At 41.1% G+C, this 20204-nt stretch overlaps 1 protein-coding gene across 4 annotated transcripts in view; it reads left to right on the plus strand.

Annotated features, from left to right (window-relative positions):
• GATA3 (GATA binding protein 3) overlaps positions 1-3474 on the plus strand; it is a 29173-nt gene extending 25699 nt beyond the window's left edge. For all 4 annotated transcript variants that reach the window (XM_019290902.3, XM_010407806.4, XM_010407807.4 and 1 more), the window contains exon 6: positions 1758-3474. In XM_019290902.3, coding sequence (XP_019146447.1) covers positions 1758-2042 — 285 coding nt within the window. In that variant the 3' untranslated portion in view covers positions 2043-3474. The remainder of the gene's footprint in view (positions 1-1757) is intronic.
• The last annotated feature ends 16730 nt before the right edge of the window (positions 3475-20204 follow it).

Genomic DNA, 20204 nt, shown 5'->3' on the forward strand with positions numbered 1-20204 from the left:
TGTTGTGTTTGGAGCCCAGGACATTTTTAATTTTGCTTGTTGCTGCTGTTGTTGTGCTGCTCATGGGAAGATTCTTCCTTCCTACCTTAAGCTGCTGGCAAGCAGGGCTGCTCCCTCCAGCTCCCTTTATCCAGAGGCAGAGAAATCAACCTTTTATTCACCCATTTTCAGGTCAGGTGAAGACTCCTGTGACTGCTGGTAAAAAGAACCTGGGGTCACAAATCCAGACTGGGATTACAAATTTTGGGATGCCTAAACCAGAGATGAGCCTGGTCCTTCCTCTCCCCATAGTTCCATCTTTGCATGTAACAGGGAACTATTTTATCCCAGCCTCCCTGGAGAGAGAAATCCAGGAATGATTCCCATGCTGTGGGAAAGGGCCCAGGAAGGAGCTGAGGAGCAGCAAGTGAAACTTTGCTGCGATCTGGAAGAAGGGAATGCTTTGTTCCTTGTGCTGATTTAAGGCTTTATGGACAAAGACCTGCTCAGGACCCTTGCAGGGACATCTTTTCATTGTCCTTCACAGTAGATCCTGGTAGACAGTGGATCCATTTTTTCTCCATTTTCTCCCTTTTCCAGAATGTCCATCAGCACCATCATGTGCTCACATTTATTACAAAAAGTGGTTCAGCCTCAGGGTGATTTGCTGCCTTCTGCTATAGGTGAAATCCTGCAGAGGAGCCAGAGCAAGACCCATGTAGACACCCAGCTCCAGATTTTTAAGGTTGTTTATGGACATTGGATGCATAAATCTCTTCCTGAGTGTGGTTTGCAGGGGTTTCATGTCATCTGTGCTAGTGTATGTTGTGATGCTGGCTCTCTATGCAGTATTGAATCACAAAATCATGGAATATCCTGAGTTGGAAGAGACCCGCTAGAATCATCAAAGTCCAACTCCAGGCCCTGTACAGGACAGCCTCAAGTAATAAGAGTAATAAGAGTTTCTTACAGGAGGTCCGACAGATCTTTTGCTACCATTTCCTAACCCTGATCATCAGAATGGATGATCATTTCTGCTGTGTAGTTTCCGGGGGAGAATTTAATGTTCAGTTTTCCTACAGATACTTTTGTATGGATGTAGAAAATGATTTGCTGGGCAGCACAGATACCTGTTTCAGGCCCCCCCCCCCCAAAAAAAAAAAAAAAACAAACCCAAAACAACTGGGAGGCTTTAGAAATAAAATCAGATTAGCTAAAGTAAACCAGAAAGGATGATCAGAGCAAAATCTTTAGAAAGAGGAAAAATAAAACAAATGCCTGTCCCTCTTGTGAAGAGTTGCCCAGCTCCCTAATGTAGCTGTGAAAGCTTGAGACTCCTCATAGCACTGAAATGCCAGCAGTTCTTGCTGCTAATGGTTTTAGATCAGACAGGAAGCCTCAGGGTGAGACGGTGTCTGTGGGGAATATTTCCAGGAGGTAATGATTGGTTTCATACCTAAACACGGTACAATTACCTAATGTGCAGATAGTTGAAATTTTTCAGCTGCTGTGAATTATTCGGGTATGTTTTGCTCCTGTGTGGCTCTGCCAGCAATTTTCTGTCATCTTGTCTTCAGAAATCTCAACTGAACTTGGGATTTCCTGGAGGGATCTGAATTTTGGGATGGAAATGGAGAGGCTGGGTAGCCATGGCACACAGGGGAGGAGGGGGGGTATGAGCAGCTGGTCCTGCTGGGCTGAGGCATGGGGTACGTGGATCCCATGGTGCTTTGGGGAGAAGGGATGGAAGCACAAAAAAATAATTGATTTTTGTTTAGATTAACAGACCCCTGACTATGAAGAAAGAAGGAATTCAGACCAGAAACCGAAAAATGTCTAGCAAATCCAAAAAGTGCAAAAAGGTCCATGACAACCTTGAAGACTTTCCCAAGAGCAGCTCCTTTAACCCCGCCGCCCTCTCCAGACACATGTCCTCCATCAGCCACATTTCACCTTTCAGTCACTCCAGCCACATGCTGACCACACCGACACCGATGCATCCTCCATCCAGCCTCTCCTTCGGACCTCACCACCCTTCCAGTATGGTCACTGCCATGGGTTAGCAAGAGACTCCCCTGCTGAATGCTTACAGTCTCAAAGTGAGATTTACTTTATATACTACTTGCATTTTTGCAGGCGTGTGGTTATGGGTCTGACGTCCCAAAACAAATGGGAGGGGGGAAAAAAAAAGAATTTAAAAAATTAAAAAAAAAAAAAAAGTTATTTGAAGGTGTAAGAGAGAGAGAGAGAAAAAAAATTTAAAAAAGCAGAAAAAAACTACAAAAAGCACAAAAAAGGAAAAAAAAAAGAAAAAAAGAGAAAATAGTAAAAAAAAAAGTTTTAAAAAAGTGATGTTTGCCACTTTTTAAAGGAACTCACTATGGCGTCTATGTATTCTTACCCACTGAATCTGGATACCATTTGTGAATAAGCCATTCAGAACTTGCATTCCCTATTGGACAGGATCTCTAGTGCTGTGAGAAAATAAAATAAAATAAAATAAAAAACGCTGAACATTGCATATAACTTATATTGTAAGAAATACTGTACATTTGAGGAAGACTTTATTGCATCTGAGGAGCTGTAAAGAAAAAGGCATGAAGGACTCTGAGAGAATTTTTTTTAAAGGAAAAGAAAAAAAAAAAAGAAGATGGGACGACAATTTAAAACCAGAAAAACAAACAATGCAGACCAAGAGGAAACGCGGTCTTATGAACAAATGGACCAACTGCCAGTCATGTCTTCTCCTTTTATTTTATTTTTATTTTGGTTTTTTTTCGGTTGGTTTTTTTTCCAGTTTCTTTTTTTTTCTTTCCGGGGAGGGGGAGGGGGCTGGCTAGAACGGTTTTGATGATGCATTAACTAACTAACTAACTAACTAAATAACTAAATAAATAAAACCTGTAGGGAGATCATTCATTTTGGGCCATGGGCCTTTTACATAGGAAGTACCAATGGTGTCAGGCAATCAGTGTTAACATGCGGACATTGCCAACAAGGGGGTTTCAGATAGCCATTCTCCAGGTCTATATGCATTGTGAACAAGTTCCTGTAATTGTTGTTTGTATGTATAATTCAACGCACCAAAATAAGAAAGATGTAGATTTATTTCATCCTATTATACAGACTGAATGGTTGTACAAATTTATTTACTGCTAGTGATAAGACCTGCTTTTTTTTTTTTTGTTTTTGTTTTCATATTTTTTCCTCCTTTGTTTTTTTTTTTTTTTTGAGAATAAACTAGATTAAATTCTGTTGACTTAACAGTGTTTTGTGCTTGGGGTTGGGAAAAGGAGTATTTTTCTTTTTTATTAATTTTTCTTAACATTTGCTTGGATGGTATTTATTGCATAGTTACCACGGGTACGGGAATGTCTGTCTCTGCGCTCATGCTGACAGCCGAAGCAATGTTTGCAGTGGCTTGATAAAAAAAAGATAAATCACAGAACAAAGGAAAAAAACCCTCAAAAATAAATGGACTGCATGTTAGTGTAACCCCACTGTCCGCTGTGTGCTCCCTGTCCCTTGAATTGCAGCCCAGCTGCTGCTCCTATGTGATTTCGGGCTCCCATGTGGGATGGGTCCCTTTGGGTCTCAGGCAACATGGACAAACTGGTGTTGAGGACAATTCAGGACTGGGATAAGTGCAAAGGTACAGCAGGGTCCTTATGATCCTGGCATCTTTTTGAAAAAAAGGAAAGGTTTTGGACAGGAGCTAGAAAAGCACATTCTGCTCTGTCTCATTGGGTACTCAGTGGTAGATCAAACAATTTAATGAGTAAAATCTGGTTTACAGAAAGGGCTGAGAACTGTTGTTCTTGGGCAAACACCTTGTGAGTTGAGATCTTTGTGTGAAATCAGGAGGGACCAGGTCTGTCCTTGTGCTTGGAGGAATGGCAGAATCCATTCTGAAAGGCTGGATTTGATGATAGAGGAAAATTCACAGAAATTCAAAGGCCTTTAGCAAGTCCCATCCTGCAAGAGCTCTCTTTGAAATAGTGCAATTTTAATTAATATTAATATTGATAACAACAAAGTTTGGCTCTTATAATTTGATTTCTGGTGGTTTAATCCTTAAGAATCTATAATTTTTTTTAGTTTTCAGAGTTTACTCATCCAGCTTCTTTATACTATCATAAGGGTTGGGAATTCACCTTCCAAATGAAGAGTTAAACTTCTTATCAAACCACTCCATTTTCTGGGGATTTAAGCACGGTGTGATAAGACAGAGGTTGCCAAGGCTGTGAGAAAATACTTAAAAAATCCCAAACAAAAATACAACCCCCAAATGTAAAAACCTCAACAGACGTGACCTGCAAATTATTTTTACTTTTTTTTTAATGCTGAGTGAAATATTTCACCCAGAAATAAGTGTACTCCTGCTTTTCAGGGCCAGGTGGATGGAAAAATATCATCATATCTGTCACATCTGTTTGAACCCTCTTTCTCTTGGGTGATCTCCGGAGGGAGGGGTAACAGTGGCATGGTCTAATCTTTTGCTGCAGGATGGTTCACATGAGTGAGGGTATTTCATGTAAGAAGGAAAACTCTTCAAAACTTTCAGGATGGTTATGCAGAGGTCAAATAGTCAGCGATTTGGGAATGAGGGAGGAGGGGCAGAGGATTGACCTTTATTTGGGCTCTTTCTCCCCCGTTTCAAAATGAACCTAGTTAAACTATGTCTACCATAAAGGAGGATTTGGCAGATGGAAGCGGAACATGCAGTAATCGTTTGTAATGTTGTATATTCTTTCCTTTCTTCTCTGTTGACAAAAATGTGTGAAAGAGGAAAAGTCAGAACAAATGGTACACATTTAAAATCTTATGTTAATCACCTTTCTGCTTTCTCAAAGAATATTTTAAGCATAAAGACTAAATGTCTAAATAAAACAGTGAAGAATTACCAAGATGCAAATGGAGATCTTGTTGGCTCCTAATTAATCATCTGCGAACTATAAAGCTATTTTCAATTAGCCTGACAAATCAAAGGAAATAATCATCTTTGCTGATATTAAGCTTGAGAGATTATTATTTTTTAATTCGCGATGCTACAACCTTTCCCTCCTTTTGCTCATCAGCAGATTGCAGTTGGACTAAAATATTGATTCCAGGACCACAGAAATAGCAAAACTTAGAGGGGGATTTGCATGGCAGAATTTTGCAGTTGGCAATTTTTGTGGGGGATTTTTTCCATTTGCTTTAGCTGGAACTGACTCCTGAGTTTCTGTCTCTAACTCTTTTTATCCTTAAAAGTGGAAACACCTTCTTGCAGTTTCCTTCTGATGTTGTTTCACAGGTCTTAGGAGCATTGAGTGAAATTCAGCAGGACTGGGGTGAGCCCAGAGAATGAGCATCGTGAAAAGGACACAAATGGAGACACTCTGTCTGCATATACTCTAGGAAATATATAGATTTTGTCTAGAGACTTCTTACATCAATTATCTTATATTTCAATGTCAGGAAGAGGATGAACAGAATCCCTAAGATCACATCCCCCCAACTACTGCATAAGATGCTAAATTGACATTAGTGTTCTATCAATTTCTCAATTAATTTTTAAAAAAAATTTTATTCTCTTTGAGGAAATATTCCAGAATTTTAATGTCTTGAAGGGTTTTGTTTGTGTGTTTGTGCTTATGTTTTGTGTTTGCTTTGTTTTGTTTGTTTGCTTGCTTGGGTGGGCTTTTATTCCTTCTTTCCTTCTCTTTAATGAGTAAAATCTGGTTTACAGAAAGGCTGAGGACTGTTGTTTTTGGGCAAACACCTTGTGAATGGCCACTCTGCCTTTCTTCATTGCTGAGATTGCAGGGAAGAGCTGACGATGGGCAGGTTGGACCAGGAAAACCCTCTGAGTCATGGATCCACTTTGGCAATATAAATTGTGCAGAAAACACCATGGAAGTCATTAGTGGGGTCACATCTTGTGGTCTTTTTGCAGGCAAAATTCCTTTTGGGAATTTGAGTGAGTAATAGATGCTGTGCTGATGTGTCCATTGCAGCTACATTTTACTCCAAGCAAAACTCCACTGACATCAGTGGAAAGACTCCTAATGGGTAATGCAAGGAGACTTGAATCAAGACATCCTATGTATTATTTTCAACCTTATCACCTTGATTTATCCAGCCTACAGAAGAGGAGACTGAGGAGAGACCTCACCGCAGTCTACATCTTCCTCAGCTAAAGGGGATGTGCAGTGGCCGGAACTGATGTCTCTTCTCTGGTGACCAATGACAAGACCTGAGAGAATGGCCTGAAGCTGAGTCAGGGCAGGTTTAGGTTGGATATTAGAAAAAGATTCTTCACTCAGAGTGTGTTTGGGCACTGGAAAAGGCTCCCCAGGGAAAGTGGTCACAGCACCAACCCTGACAGAGCTCAAGGAGTGTTTGGACAATGCTCTCAAGGCACGTGGTGTAACTCTTGGGGCTGACCTGTGCAGAGCCAGGAGATGGACTCAACGATCCTTGTGGGTCCTCTCTGACTCAGGAAATTCTGGGATTCTAGGATCTCAGATAATGTTTTAGCTCTGTTGTTCCCATAGTGGTACACATGTGCACAGAGATGTTGTAGGGATATTGAAGGGATATTTTTAGGATTACCAACCTCAGTGCTTTGAGGTTGAAGAAAATAGAAATGTTGCAATTAACACAGTCTGCAAACTTTTAATTTTTATCCTGTGCTTTTGAATTATGAGTTGACTTAGGATGCATCTAGAGCTGCATTTAGGTTCAGATTAGCAATGTGTTTTTGAACTGATTTCCTCCAAGGTGGTAGTTCCACTTTGGAGTGATGAGATTTTATCTTGGCTCATGCACCATGGTTTCCTTGGACCTCCACCTACTACACTCATGGAAACTCAGGCTCAGGGCCAGAATAAAACTACGCTGAAGTTACCCCACAAAATATGATCTTTCAGTCCTCAGCATGGGTTATTTTCCCCTCCAGAATCACTTGTATTTCTAATGTCCACAGAATCATAGACCACATGTTCTCATACTCAGTTTTGGTCACTGAAACTCTTGATTCACTCTAGATGAGTTCTAATCTGGGGAAAAATCAGGGAGAGTGATGAAGGGACAAGAGGGAACCCATTTTGGTTTTTTTAAAGTTTAGGAGATGTTTAGGATAACAAACATAAAGAAGTTCTTATTGAAAAAACCCTGTAAACTAAGCCTTTAAAAATATCCTATTTACCCCTACCTCTTTTCATAGAGGTTCTATATGGCATTGGAAAAGTCAACCCAGTCTTGTCACGTGGAAACAGGTACTAAATGTGTGATCATCATTACGATGCCAAATTTCACACCCTGAACTCTCCTTTATGGGTGCAGAACTCTCGCTGCTACTTAAAGCCAGAGAGTCTCATGCCTGTATTTATCCTTCAGAATATCAAATATCAAATTCTTCAAAAATACAATGCTCATCTCAACCTGAACTGCAAATCCAGTGTTTAATTTCTTCCACTTCCTCCCAACCCTAAATCTGGAGAAAAGATATGTTGTGAAGATAAAGCCATCACTTGTGCAGAGCTTGGATGCAGGTTGATGAGCACCATGGAAAACTCATCAGCTTCAATGGGTCTGCAAGAAAGCAGGAGGGAGGAGTAAGCAAAATACAGGGCCATGGCTTGGGAAAGGCAAAGTCCTCCCTGTGCCCCGAATGAGGCAAAGGAAAATAAAAAGGTGTGATTATCATATGTAGAAGGAACAACAGAGGTGGAGAAAGGGTGAATAATTCAGTCTGGTGTTTCCTAACATTTTGGTGGCTGATTTTTCAATCTTCACACTGTTTTCAATGAAATTTTTGGTTGCATTCTTCTGTAGAAATACAACATACAGGTATAGGTGGGTGCTTATGGGTGGTATGGACTTCATACTTTGTCACAAAGGAAATGCAACGTGTGTTGTGCCTGTGCATGAGTGTGTTTATGCCCAGAGACCTGGAGGGCCCCTGTGTCACCTGCCTGTCTTTTCTGGTTGTGTGTGTGCCTGTGTGGATATCTAAGCTACAGCTCTGCAGAAACCAAGGCACAACACAAATGTATAGCAAATTTATACCTGTTTCACACAATGCCCTGAGGCTATGCAGACTCCCCGGTGGATGTTGGATCACTCTATCTTAGAAGTATATTTCCCTTGTTATAAGTTTAAATTAAGGCTTTGACCTGAAGCTCAACTCATTTTTTTTCTCTCAAGGTACAAAACACCTGGTTATTTAACCTGTCCTTTTACATTTCCACTCTGGGTTACTGTCGACTCCAGAGGCACTGAAATAATTAATGAAAACCTGTCCTCTGGGAAGACAGAAGTGACTGAAACACTCAGGGAAAGTTTGCTTGCAAGCCTCACATGCTGGTGTTCATGTTAATGTGGATAATTAGTGAACCACCTGCATGCATATTTAGACTTAGCCCATGACCATTTTAATTCCCAATTAATATTGCATTGCAATATTACAGTGCAACTGTTTATTTCACTGTTTCTGTGTTAAAATCACATTAACCTTCTTACACTTGAGTGGATAACTCTCTTCCTGCTAAGCCACAAATCACCCAGTGCATAACATGGTTGCAGGTAGCACTGCTGTCTGCAGACCTGGATTTCTTTATTCCAAGTCAGAATACAATCCTTCAGCTCCAGTTCTGCTTTTAATTGCCCTCTTACCTGATATTCACCATTCATAGAAGAGCTTCTTCTCTCAGCTGGAACCATCATGAAAAATTACAAAGTCAGAAGAAAGCAGGATGGACTGCTGTGAATGGTGATGGGTGTTGATGACCTGTTTTTGACACTTTTGGTTTGTTTCCCCAGATCCCAAGATTGCCCATGACCAGGGAGGGCAGAGGATCCCTCTCTGTAAGAGGTGAAGTTGCCTCCCTTGCAAAACCTCAAGCCAGTTGCAGAAGGTCATCCCTGTTCTCCATGCATGCAGAAATGATGGTTGATGAATTTACTTCCTGCAGCGTCGCACTGGAGCAGATTTATAGATTCTGTGATAAATTTTAAACTATATTTAGGGACTCTGAGGAAACAGCAATGAATAGACGCAGGTCCTGAACTGTTATTCTTGATTGCAGCTGCTTCGTAATAGACTTTTTTTAAAGTATCAGTATGGAACAGGAAGTGGAGGGGAATATAAAATTATGCTGAGCCCAGAGAAAGGAGGATCCTCAAGTAGGAATGGAACAAGACCCATGGGAAAGCCAAAAATGAGGAAGGAGGGACTGAACATATGATGGATTTCTGAACAGTCACCCAGGGTCTTTCCATTAATAGCAAGCAGGATGTTTTCCTTTATGAAAACCCAATTAAGTTTGTCGGACGCTGATAACCTTTCTATAAGGATTTTCATTCTGTGTGCTGCATGCATGGACAGAACAGGGATATTCTTGTCTATTAATTTCCGTAGGGTGGCTTTTCTATAAAATCCTGGACATCCAAAAAGAGTTATGCTTCCATGTACTCCTGCCAACCTTATTTGTGTTTCGGAGACCTTTTCCAAAGGGGTCATGGGAGAGGAAGGTGAAAGCCTATGGATTTGATGATGGATATTTGTCTCTGTTGTCTCTGCATAGGTGCTTCATGGATGTCATACAGGAATGGTTGTTTTTTGTTCTGCAGAGCTGTCCTTTTGCATCAAGGCATGTAAAACTGGAGTGCAGGCTCTGCTGGGGACGTCTCTCCTTATCACTTCATTGGAAAATTGACTGGAAGCTTTATCACACGAACCTTGAGCAGCAAGTTCTATATCTCTGCTCTGAGTTGCTGTTTCAGTGTCCTGTCTCTCAGCTCTTGCCTTTGGAGTGGACAACACCCAGGTCTTCCTTGGCTTCTGGCTTTAGCAGTGGGTCTCAGATTTCGCTTGCCTGTGGTGCAGAAGAAATCTGCCCAAACTGTTCTTGACCTGTCTGAGTGAAAGGAGTTGGTGTCTGGAAGATTTCTTTAGTTTTTTTTAAGAATTGAGACAGAAGAGAGGTAGGAGGCAACAAGCTTTTCAAGCCTCCTGCATTCTTGAAGACCTCAGGATATTCAAGCATTTAAGTGCTTGCTTTACTGGGGTATGATAGATCAGCATAGAGTGACTATGCAGCTCAGACATGATTTATGATGTTTGGAGAGATGAGGAAATCCCGTGTTTTCACTGACTTTTCTTTCCATTCCCTCTGGTCTACTTGATCCACCTCTCTGACATGATGTCATGCATCTTCACTGCGCATGTAGAGTTAATAGCTCTCCAAATCAAATCTGTCTTCAAACTTTGACCACCAGACCTTCATCCCAGTTTTGCTAAAATCAATTGCCAGGTCTCATTCTCTGCTCACTCTCAGGAATTACTGAGTTTCTTTGGCTAAGTTCTCCCTTCAGGCTATTGGACAACAAAATTTTCTCTCTTCTCCACCATAAATCTCCCGGGTTAGGAACATGAGCCATTTTTCCTTTAAGGCAGTGGAAATCTGTAGTCACTGACAATCCAGGGACATGGAACGGAAAACATCTATCATGCCTATAGAAGTTTATTGATTTTGATAAGTGCTTTGGTCAAGATCGATCCATACAAACATATTCCTACTGTTGCAGGATTATCAGAAAAATTTCCAGGTGCTTTTAGATAGTTCTGTAATGTATTTTAAACATAACCTTTGACAATTTTTCAGTTTGGTGACTGACTTTAGCTTAGGAACATGGGTAGATTACGTTACCTGGGTGGGGGATGTGCCTTCTCCACATAAACCCACAGTTTATGGGTATAGAGACATTTGTGTTCCCATTACCTGTAGTATGGGAGTAAGAGCGGTGTGAGACTCACACACGAGCTATAGCACATTGCAACATATCAGGTGATGGGGTGGGCACCCACAAATATAATCTATCAGACTGACCTTCAAAATAATTTATTCTGCATCCCTTCTGCTAAACCAAAGAGAAACTTTTACTGTGTTTAAAAAGACATGGTCTTGTTTCAAAAGATCCTGAATTCAAGTGTCTGCTTCTTAATTTCTGAGAGAATTCCCCTGTCTCATATAATACATCCTTAAGGCCTCTAGTCTTTGCTAGATTTGCTACTTGTGTTCAGCAATGCACCTTGAAGCATTAAGTGCAGCTGGATAGATTCAGTTGATTCAGCAGTTGATTCAGAAATATATGAATCAACTCAAATCCTGATCTTATGGAATAGGTGGCTTCTGAAAAGCCCCTCTCCTCTCCCTTGAGGTGTTGATGGAAAGCCTCCTGCCTCATTTGTCGGCTTTGGCAGAGCCCTGAGTGGGGGTTGGATTTCGTGGGCTGTCAGCCATTCTTGGTCCTCAAAGGAACAGACAACCTGTCACAGGTGATCAATAGATGCCATTGCCTGCCCTGGAGAGTGAGGCTTTTCAAAAAGAAACTCCCAGGGGGAGATTCAAGCCTGGGATGTAATCTTGACCACACTCAGCCGACATTCAGTGAGAGGTGTTCATGAAGGTGGCAGTCTTCCTTCCAAATGTTCACAGCACATGTGCCTCAGGCAATGAAAAAAACGGATGGAAAAGGGTTGTCTGATCTTTCTCTGTCACTGTTTTTTTGGTTTTTTTTTTGTTTTTGTTTTTTTTGTGCACCAGTATCCCAATATATTTTTTTCCTCCTTTATACATAGGGAAAGTGGAATTACCCCTGTCATGAAGTCATCATTTGGGCTGGTCCTTTAAAATTTTAGGTGTTCAGGAGAAGCCTATCTCTGCCCTCAGTTGTATCAGGGTAATTGATTTTGGTGGTGTCAGAGCTGTGAGACCAAGGCTGGACTTAATCCAGGAAGTTATGTCTGAATTACAGCCATTAGTTTCCCTTTGTGAAATAGGAGCAACATTTGTGTTCAAACTGTCTTTGCAGTGAGTATCCAGTAACAATATTCCTGGTTTTGAGAAAAGGCTTTTATTTAGAATCCTCTGATCCCCAAAACCTGCATCGGTGCTCATGAGAGCTGGGCCGTGACTCACTGGGGACACTGAAAATAACCAAGGTTTCCTCTTGAGGTCTCTTGCAACAAATTTCTGACTGTTCTTGCTCCATTACCTGGACCATTTTGCTTGTTTCTCTACCTCCTCAGGCTTGGTATTAGGTCCTTAGACCAGGCTAAATGTCCAGGTGTAGACATGACCTTTTCAGGTGTATCTAATCAAATATGTGTCCTCAGGCTTAAGGTTTTCTCAGGCTACAAATACAAGGTTTACTTACCAGTAGTTGTCTGGAGCTTCTCGACAGTAAGTAGAGAGAAAAAGGCAGTTCAAAAGTTTAAATCTTATACATATTTTAGACAGCCTTCACAAGATGCTATCCACATCCTCGAGAGGCCCACTCTTTTTCATGGGGTAGCTCTACTGAAGATGTGGGCTTTGCCAATATCTGGAAATGAGAGAGATAAGTCTCAGCCAGAAGTGACCTCATGCAAAGCAAGGATGACTTTGCTGGCCTTTGACCTTCCCACTGAAGATTTTCTGGTGAGTTTGGAAGTGGCCATGCACTATTGCACTGCAAAGGATTTTCCAAGGAATACAGCAGGTAGATTAGGACAGATATTCCTATTGCTCCTCTTCTAAAAACTTCCACCCAAAATGGCATCCCAGTGAAGTCTCTGAGGCCCAAACCTTTTCAGATCTGCATGTCTATGTTTTTATGTCAAAACTGTGCTCAGTGCTGCAGTGATTCGTTTTTATGTTTATTATGATCAACTAATTTGCATTAATCAGGTTTTCTTCTTGGTATCAAAAGGGCTCCTGGCAGTAAGAGTAATAATTATAGACACAAATAATTTAAAATATTTATCTTATCTAACATCTAAGCATGTATTTGGAGGGCACCCAGACACAGCAATGATGTTAAAGAAGCTTGAAATGCCATTGTGTAGGTAAATAAACAAACACATAAATACTTTGATTCTCAGCTACATAGAGTTAATGCTTCACACATCTTAAGGGGGTGTTATTTCACTGGTAAAGCATTGTTAAAGCTCTAAAATCAAGTCAGGACTACTGAGGCCTATTTTAACTTGTTCATTTAACCTGTTGTAAAATTATGGTTATGTAGACACAAATCTATGAAGTGGCCCTTAAAAAATTATTTTTCCCTGCCCGCATTAGCTTTGACTTTATCTGGGAAGGTGACAGAGAGCTTTAGGCTCCAATGCCTATTTCTGTAAATTATTAGGTTCTCATCTTTTTGTACATCTGAAAAATGGAGCTAATTAGCCTCATGTCATCAAACATTGTGAAAGCATTTGAGATGCAAAGTACTTTATCTCCTTCACTATGCAAGAATATCAATACGCTTCTGAGGGTGAGGTTAAAAGTTTCAAAGCTAAAAGAAAAGAGTAAAGTCACTGCCATAATAGTACCAGCCCCATCCAACTCTAATCAGTGACCTCAGAAATGCTGAAATCCCCTTTACAGCAAACCTACTATTGCAGTACTTTGCCATGGCAGGAGCAAGGTGATGCTCTGTCTGAGAAATATTGTTTTCTGGGATTAAAATCCTGATAGATCTTCTAAATCTGCAACCATGCCAACACACAAAGAATGGCCGTGCAAAAAAAAAAAAACAAAAAACCAAACCAGTGGTTGTTTCAGTTGTCACTCTTAAAAAGTTAGACATTAATAGCATGAAAAACAATTTTGGCTACTAAAGACAGTGTTAGATTATGGCACTGCATCGGTTCTTCTCACAGGAGCTAAGTTCCTGGTGAATCAATTAAGTTTGTAGTATCCCTGAAGCTGGGTTTTGTTTTCAAGTTAATTTTACTAAAAAAAACCGTTAAAGGGATGTAGACTCATTTCAGAACTGAGCTTGAAGGTGACAGAAAAAAGCTGTCGGGAAAATTTAGTCCCCAGGTATATAATTTCAACATTTTCAAAATGTTTCTCTTTTCAAATGTATTTGCTTTCAGGCTTAAAAAGCAAAAAGTTTGATATTTTATTTTGTAAAAGCACTTTGCATAAAAAATGGACTGACATAAAAAACAACCAACCAACCAACCAACCAAAAAAATATACTAATAGGGTAAATTAATGTGAAAATTTTGGGGTCTAGTTGAAGAAAATATTTTGCCTTGACCTATAATGCATTTAAAAATAATTCAGCACAAAATGAAAAATGAATGTTAACCTTCTTCAATTTTTTGTATTCAGTTTCTAAATGGAATCTCTCCAATGGGAGGGACGCCTCTAGCAAAGGGTAATTTTTTCCACCCCCAGGTTATTCTTGGTCTTAATCTGTTCTCTTTGTGATCAGTAATCAAACCAGGCCAACACAGCCCAACTTCAGAAATCCCATCATTAACAGGGATCGTGACATTTTACTGCTCTTTTTAGACACCCTATAGAGATAGCCAGTGTAAGAAAAGCTCTTCTCTTCTCTTCTCTTCTCTTCTCTTCTCTTCTCTTCTCTTCTCTTCTCTTCTCTTCTCTTCTCTTCTCTTCTCTTCTCTTCTCTTCTCTTCTCTTCTCTTCTCTTCTCTTCTCTTCTCTCTTCTCTTCTCTTCTCTTTTCTCTCCACTGCCTTTCCAAGATAAGTTAAATATCTCAACACAGAGACTCCAAGGACAGCAGTAGGTTCCTGTCAATGCAGGGAATCAGTCTCAAAAGGTTTCAGAAACCTCATCCTGAAGGGTAGGTGTCTTGCCAGGTTCATGGAATGTGCATTGTCTTAGTTCTTTAGGACAGACTTTTGGAAGGATGCTAAAATATTGTGATGCAACAGATTCTTCCAAGACATCAGGTAGTGGTGGGGAAAGAGAAGTCAGCCCACATGAGCCAAAGCTGTGTATTTTCACAAGTCCTTCAGCTGCTCCCCTATAATCCAGGAACGTAGGGGTGTAAATCCCAATCTAATATCGTGGTTATGTTTGTTCTACTACTAAGAATAGCTCCACCTACTAGACACGGGGCATAACTCACTGACATTTGTAAGGCCATCTGGGTCTTACAAGTAAGATACACTATGAATCAAATGTTCTGTAACAAAAACAGTGCTGACATTTCTAAGTTTTGCTAACAGGGGTCTTGCCAGCCTGGAAATGGGCGTTCCTGACAGGAGAACCCCAGAGGAGAGCCCACAAAATTTTTCATACCTTATCTTTTATCCCCCATTTCTAAAAACACTGTTAAAAAAGAATAAATCCCTTGGGAACATAGGCAGGCTGTGCCCAAAGTTTGATTTAAAAGGGGAACAACCCATCAGGTCAAGAGAAATGGTTAAGTGCAGCAGTACTCAGTTACCTCTGCGTGACCTTCCTTGCAAACATGGACGGGAGCCTTTCAGCAGTGCTGCAGATGTTGGATGACTCTGCTTGAGCTGTTGAAAGACAGGGGTGATAAATAGCATTTGAGCCACGTTTCTCCCCTCCTTCAGGCAGAATTTGAGAATCTCAGGTATACAGCCTTGGGAGAGTGATTCACGAGGTACCACTTGCACCGGTTTCCTCCAAGGGAGAAAGCTGACACTTCCAGGACACTGACCTCGAGCCTGTGTGCATTTTATGTGTTTCAGCACCCTCAGGAAAACCACAATTAGATGTTGCCTCCCTGTATTTAACACTCAGAGACGAGCAAACAACATGGCTGGGGAACGAACGCTTGAAAAACAAATATCAGAGAGAAAAAAAAAACCCAATCAACTCTGACACCACTTGGGTGAATTTGAGCTTGTTTGGAAGTGAGCTGAATACCTTTTTGCACCTCCCCACATGACCACCTTGCAAAAAAACAACACCTCAGCCAAAAAAAAAAAAAAAAAGGGCAAACCCACAGAGATTTTACACTTTGTAGAGGCAAATCTGCCTTCATTATACAACTATGTCTGGCCAGGCTGAGCCTTGCACCCTCTCCTCGTGCCTTCCCCTCCCGTGCAGCACACGAGCTTGAGCCGTTGGCAGCTGAGTGTAGGCAGGATCTCAGATATCATGGCAATATAAATAAATAGAGAAGGATGAGATAAAATATATGGGCAGATGGAGGTGCTGATAGCGAGATAGGCTGATAGGGTGGTCAGGGTTACTGTGCTTTAGCACATGCATGAATACGTGGGTTGTGCCCCTTACCCCGGGGGCAAAATATCCAGCATCCAACATGACACACACGTGGCCATTCAGCCAAAAGCACTCCAAAGCCCTTAGAAAGAATAAACCTTACCTTGCATGGAACATTCCGAGTAACAGCACTTGGTATTAAAAAAAGTCGTATTTTTAATGGTGTATAGAAGTGGGAAAGGCATGATTTGACCCCAAGGTTTCAAGAAAAAGATAAAACCTCCCAACACTCCAATATTTCCTGTACCCATCACCACTTTTTTAAGTAGGCAAATACCTAGTTACTAAGCTGAGAGATGCTTCTATTAGAAGCAATGTCCCAATGGCCATAGGATGAGAGATATTCTTGTTACATTTCCAAACTTTCATAGATTGATTTGGGCTGGAAAGGTCCTTAAAGACCATCTAGTTACAGTCTTCCTGCCATGTGCAGGGACACCTTCCACTATCTCAGGCTGCTCCAAGCCCTGTCCAACCTGGCCTTGGACACTTCCAGGGATGGGGCTGCTACAACGTCTCTGGGCAGCCTGTGTCAGGGCCTCACCATCCTCACAGTAAAGAATTTCTTCCTCCCAATATCTAAACCTGCCCTCTGTCACTTTAAAGCCACTCCTCCTTGTCCTATCACTCCATGCCCTTGTAAACAGCTCCTCTCCAGCTCTTGTAGCCCCTTCAAGTATCAAGAGGCTGCAAAAAGGTCAACCTGGAGCCTCCTCTTCTCCAGTCTGAACAAACTCAATTGTCTAAATCTTTTCTCACAGGAGAGGAGTTTCATCCCTTTAATCATCCTTGTGACCTCCTCTAGCCTTTACTGCTATAAGAATGACCAGAGAAAATGTGAGGGGAGTGGGCTGTAGCATTCTTTTGACACTTGACCAGTTTCTTAGTGTGCAGATGCTGTTGTAGACCTGTACAAGCTCAGTGGTGAACCTGAATTCCTGCTTGAATTCCTGTAACATGAGGTCTGTGAGCCCCTTCCCAAGGATAATGGTCACAAAACACACTCTTGTTCTGGTCTGGTCTAATACAGGCCTGTTACTTGCTGGGTATTTTCACCAGAGCACTGGTGATGATTGGGATCACTGTCTTGTTTCATGCTCACTTACTGAATTCAGCTTTTGGTGACAAGCAATTAGCACTTTGTAATCTGTGATGTGGAGGGCAATATATATATTTTAATAATCAGAACATTTTTACCAGGGACTAAACGCTGCTTGAATTTGCTGAAGAAATTTGTCACCAAAATAAATAAGGGAAGTGTTTAAAAATCATGGCACATGGGTATTTTTAGGGTAAAATACTTCCTTTATGAAAAAAAACTATTTGAAGCTTTCTGCATTTTTCATTTCCAAATGGCATTTTCCTTGAAGGATTGACCTAATTTATATTAAAAGAAAGAGATAAGAAAGAAAACTTTTAAATTACTTCCAAATGGTACTCAGCATTTCATTTTCAGATGAGGAAAATGTTTTGAGCTGACTCAAACAATTTTTTTTTGTTGTTTGTTTCATTAAAACCAAATGAAAACCTTCAAACTTCCCATTTTGCTTTGCTTTGACTCTTGTAATTTTTTTCCTCTGCACTTATTATGCTTGGCCCTGCAGCTGGAAAATGCAGTAATTCTCTGAAGTGAATCACCACTGGTGACCTCTTTGAAAATAGTTTTGGTGATACACCTCAAATATCTCCAATCTTTCATGTCTTTCCTCAGCTCTGAGCATTTGTTAATTAAGCATTGCCACACAGTGCCAAGGGAAGAAAGCTATTACCATAAAATGAATGCAAGATTTTATGTGACCCCATTGAAGATATCAGGACCATCATTTTTTCCAAGCAAGGAGTAAAAATGAAATTCTTGGAGTCTTTCCTCTTCAAACCACAATAGGTGATTCTACATCACCGCTGGGGTTGTCTGTCCATGCAAAGTGGTCAAGAATACAGCCAGAGGTAACTATGGCTAAGAAATTATGACTTTTTTCTATGAATAAATGACACTCTCCAAGCCTCAGTGTTGCCTTGTCTGGGACATTTCAAAAAGGGTAATGAGACACTGGTGCGAAAATAAAGAAGAAAAAACCAACTGAACTTTCTGTGGATGTGCAATGCAAACAAAACCACAACTTTGCCTTCTGCACCCTTGCACCAAAACTATGTTGAGGTTTTGGAAAGTATATTCATATTTTCATTTTCACTCCTTCAAGGTAGGACAAGAAGCAGGATGTGCTGAAATACCACAAAGGGCCGCCTGGTCTGGGTAGGTTTCCAGCACGCTTTGGCAGGGCTCAGGATGGCTCTTGTTCATGAGTGGGTTTGGAGGTGGGGCCTTTCCTGTGAGTCGAAATGTTCCCCCAGCCTCGCCGTCCTAAGTGCAAAGAATGGGTCTGGCTTATGGATACAAAGAGGGCAAAATAAATCATCATTCCTAAACTAGGATCACAAAATCATAGGATATCCTGAGTAGGAAAGGACCCACAAGGATCATCAAATCCAGCTCCTGGCCTTGCACAGGACAACACCAAGAATCCCACCATGTGCCTGAGAACATTTTCCAAACACTCCTTGGGCTCTGGCAGCCTTGGGGCCATGACCACTTCCCTGGCGAGACTGTTCCAGTGCCCAACCACCCTCTGGGTAAAGAGCTAATGTTAGTTCAGCCCTGAAGTTTTTATTGAGGCTGCAAAAATTTCTGTTCTCATTGAAATCAAGGTACATTTTACACCAACCTTAGAACAAAGCAGAAGGGACCAACAGCAGAGGAGTCAGGCAGAATGAAGCAAGATTATTTAATAGGAGAATCACAGTCTTTTATTTGCATTGTTTCTTTTCCCCAGCTCCAAGCTTTGCATAAAGCTGTCTTTGTTAAAACATTGTGTTAGGCTACAGTCTTGGATTGGAAAAAAGGCCTTAATGCTGGGGTTTAATGCAGTGCAAAAACAAGGTATAGTTGCTTTAAATGAAAATCAAGGGCAGGCAGCCTCCTGAGAGCCTCAAAGTTTAAACAAATTACAAGAAGTATTTCTCAGGTGAAATTGGAAAGGGTGCTCTGTGATGCAGAAGAGTGGCCATGAGTCCTCTGTGTTCACACTGTCCTGGGTATTGTAAGAAGCTTTCTTGTGAAACTGTTTGCCAAACCAGAAGTCCTAAATTGAAATGTGTTGACAGAAGGAATCTTACTACTTATTTATAATTTGAATACATCTTGAGGCAGGTTATGAGATGATGCGGGTAAGTCATGATCCACCCTCCTTCCTTCCTCCCCGAGTCCTGGAACACATTCCAGTTAGGGCTCTCAGGGCGTTTGGCATTTTGGGTGCTGATGCTGAGCATCATCCCTTCTCCCTGTGCTTCAGAGAGGAGAGAGGGTGCTGGGAACTTGGCAGGATCAGGTCCTTCACCTCATGCAATCCTATGACCCTGAGGGAGCCCACACACAGATTTGTTCCATAACACATAACAAACAACTTCGTTTTACTTAGAGGGAGGGAGATGAGCACTTTGAGCAAATGATGCATTAAATCAGGGCTGCCAACTGCAGCTTGATGTGAGTGCTTTATGCCAAGATCTGTCTATCTATCTATATAATCTTTTATATTCCCAGCTCTTCCTGCTCATCTGTGTATCTATCAATCTCTCTCACTATCTCCCTGTATGTATTTTCCTTATTTCAATCTCTTTCTGTCTATCTGTCAGTTAATCTATCTACTTATTTTGACGTCTGTCATCAGAATAACATCTGTTAGGGTGTTTTAACTATGCTGGCAAAGGACACATTACAGTTCCCTTGACACAATTATAGTTTTATGGAAGTCAGGCCCCAGTTTACCTTGACTGAAATCAAGTTAAAACAGCAGTTGGACAGCAGGTTTTATTGTCCAGTGGTCAGAGTCTGGAGACAGAGTTTAGGGGCTGTAGGACCTAGTCCATGGTCTGCTGTGGGAATCTCCTTGTAATCCCTCTTTTGCCCTCATAAAATTCTCCTCAATTTTTTTTTCTCATTTCTACACTCTCAAGGCCTTCTGTGAGCACCATAAACAGGTTTCTATTTTTTGTCTGGAAAACTGATCCATGGGCATTTTGGCACATGTAGATGTGACACTTAGGGAGGGACATGGTTTTGTGGGATTGGCAGTGGTTGGACTTGATGATTCTAAAGGTCTTTTCCCACCTATATGAT

The sequence above is a fragment of the Corvus cornix genome, chromosome 1A (assembly GCF_000738735.6).
Source record: "Corvus cornix cornix isolate S_Up_H32 chromosome 1A, ASM73873v5, whole genome shotgun sequence".
Lineage (NCBI taxonomy): Eukaryota > Metazoa > Chordata > Aves > Passeriformes > Corvidae > Corvus > Corvus cornix.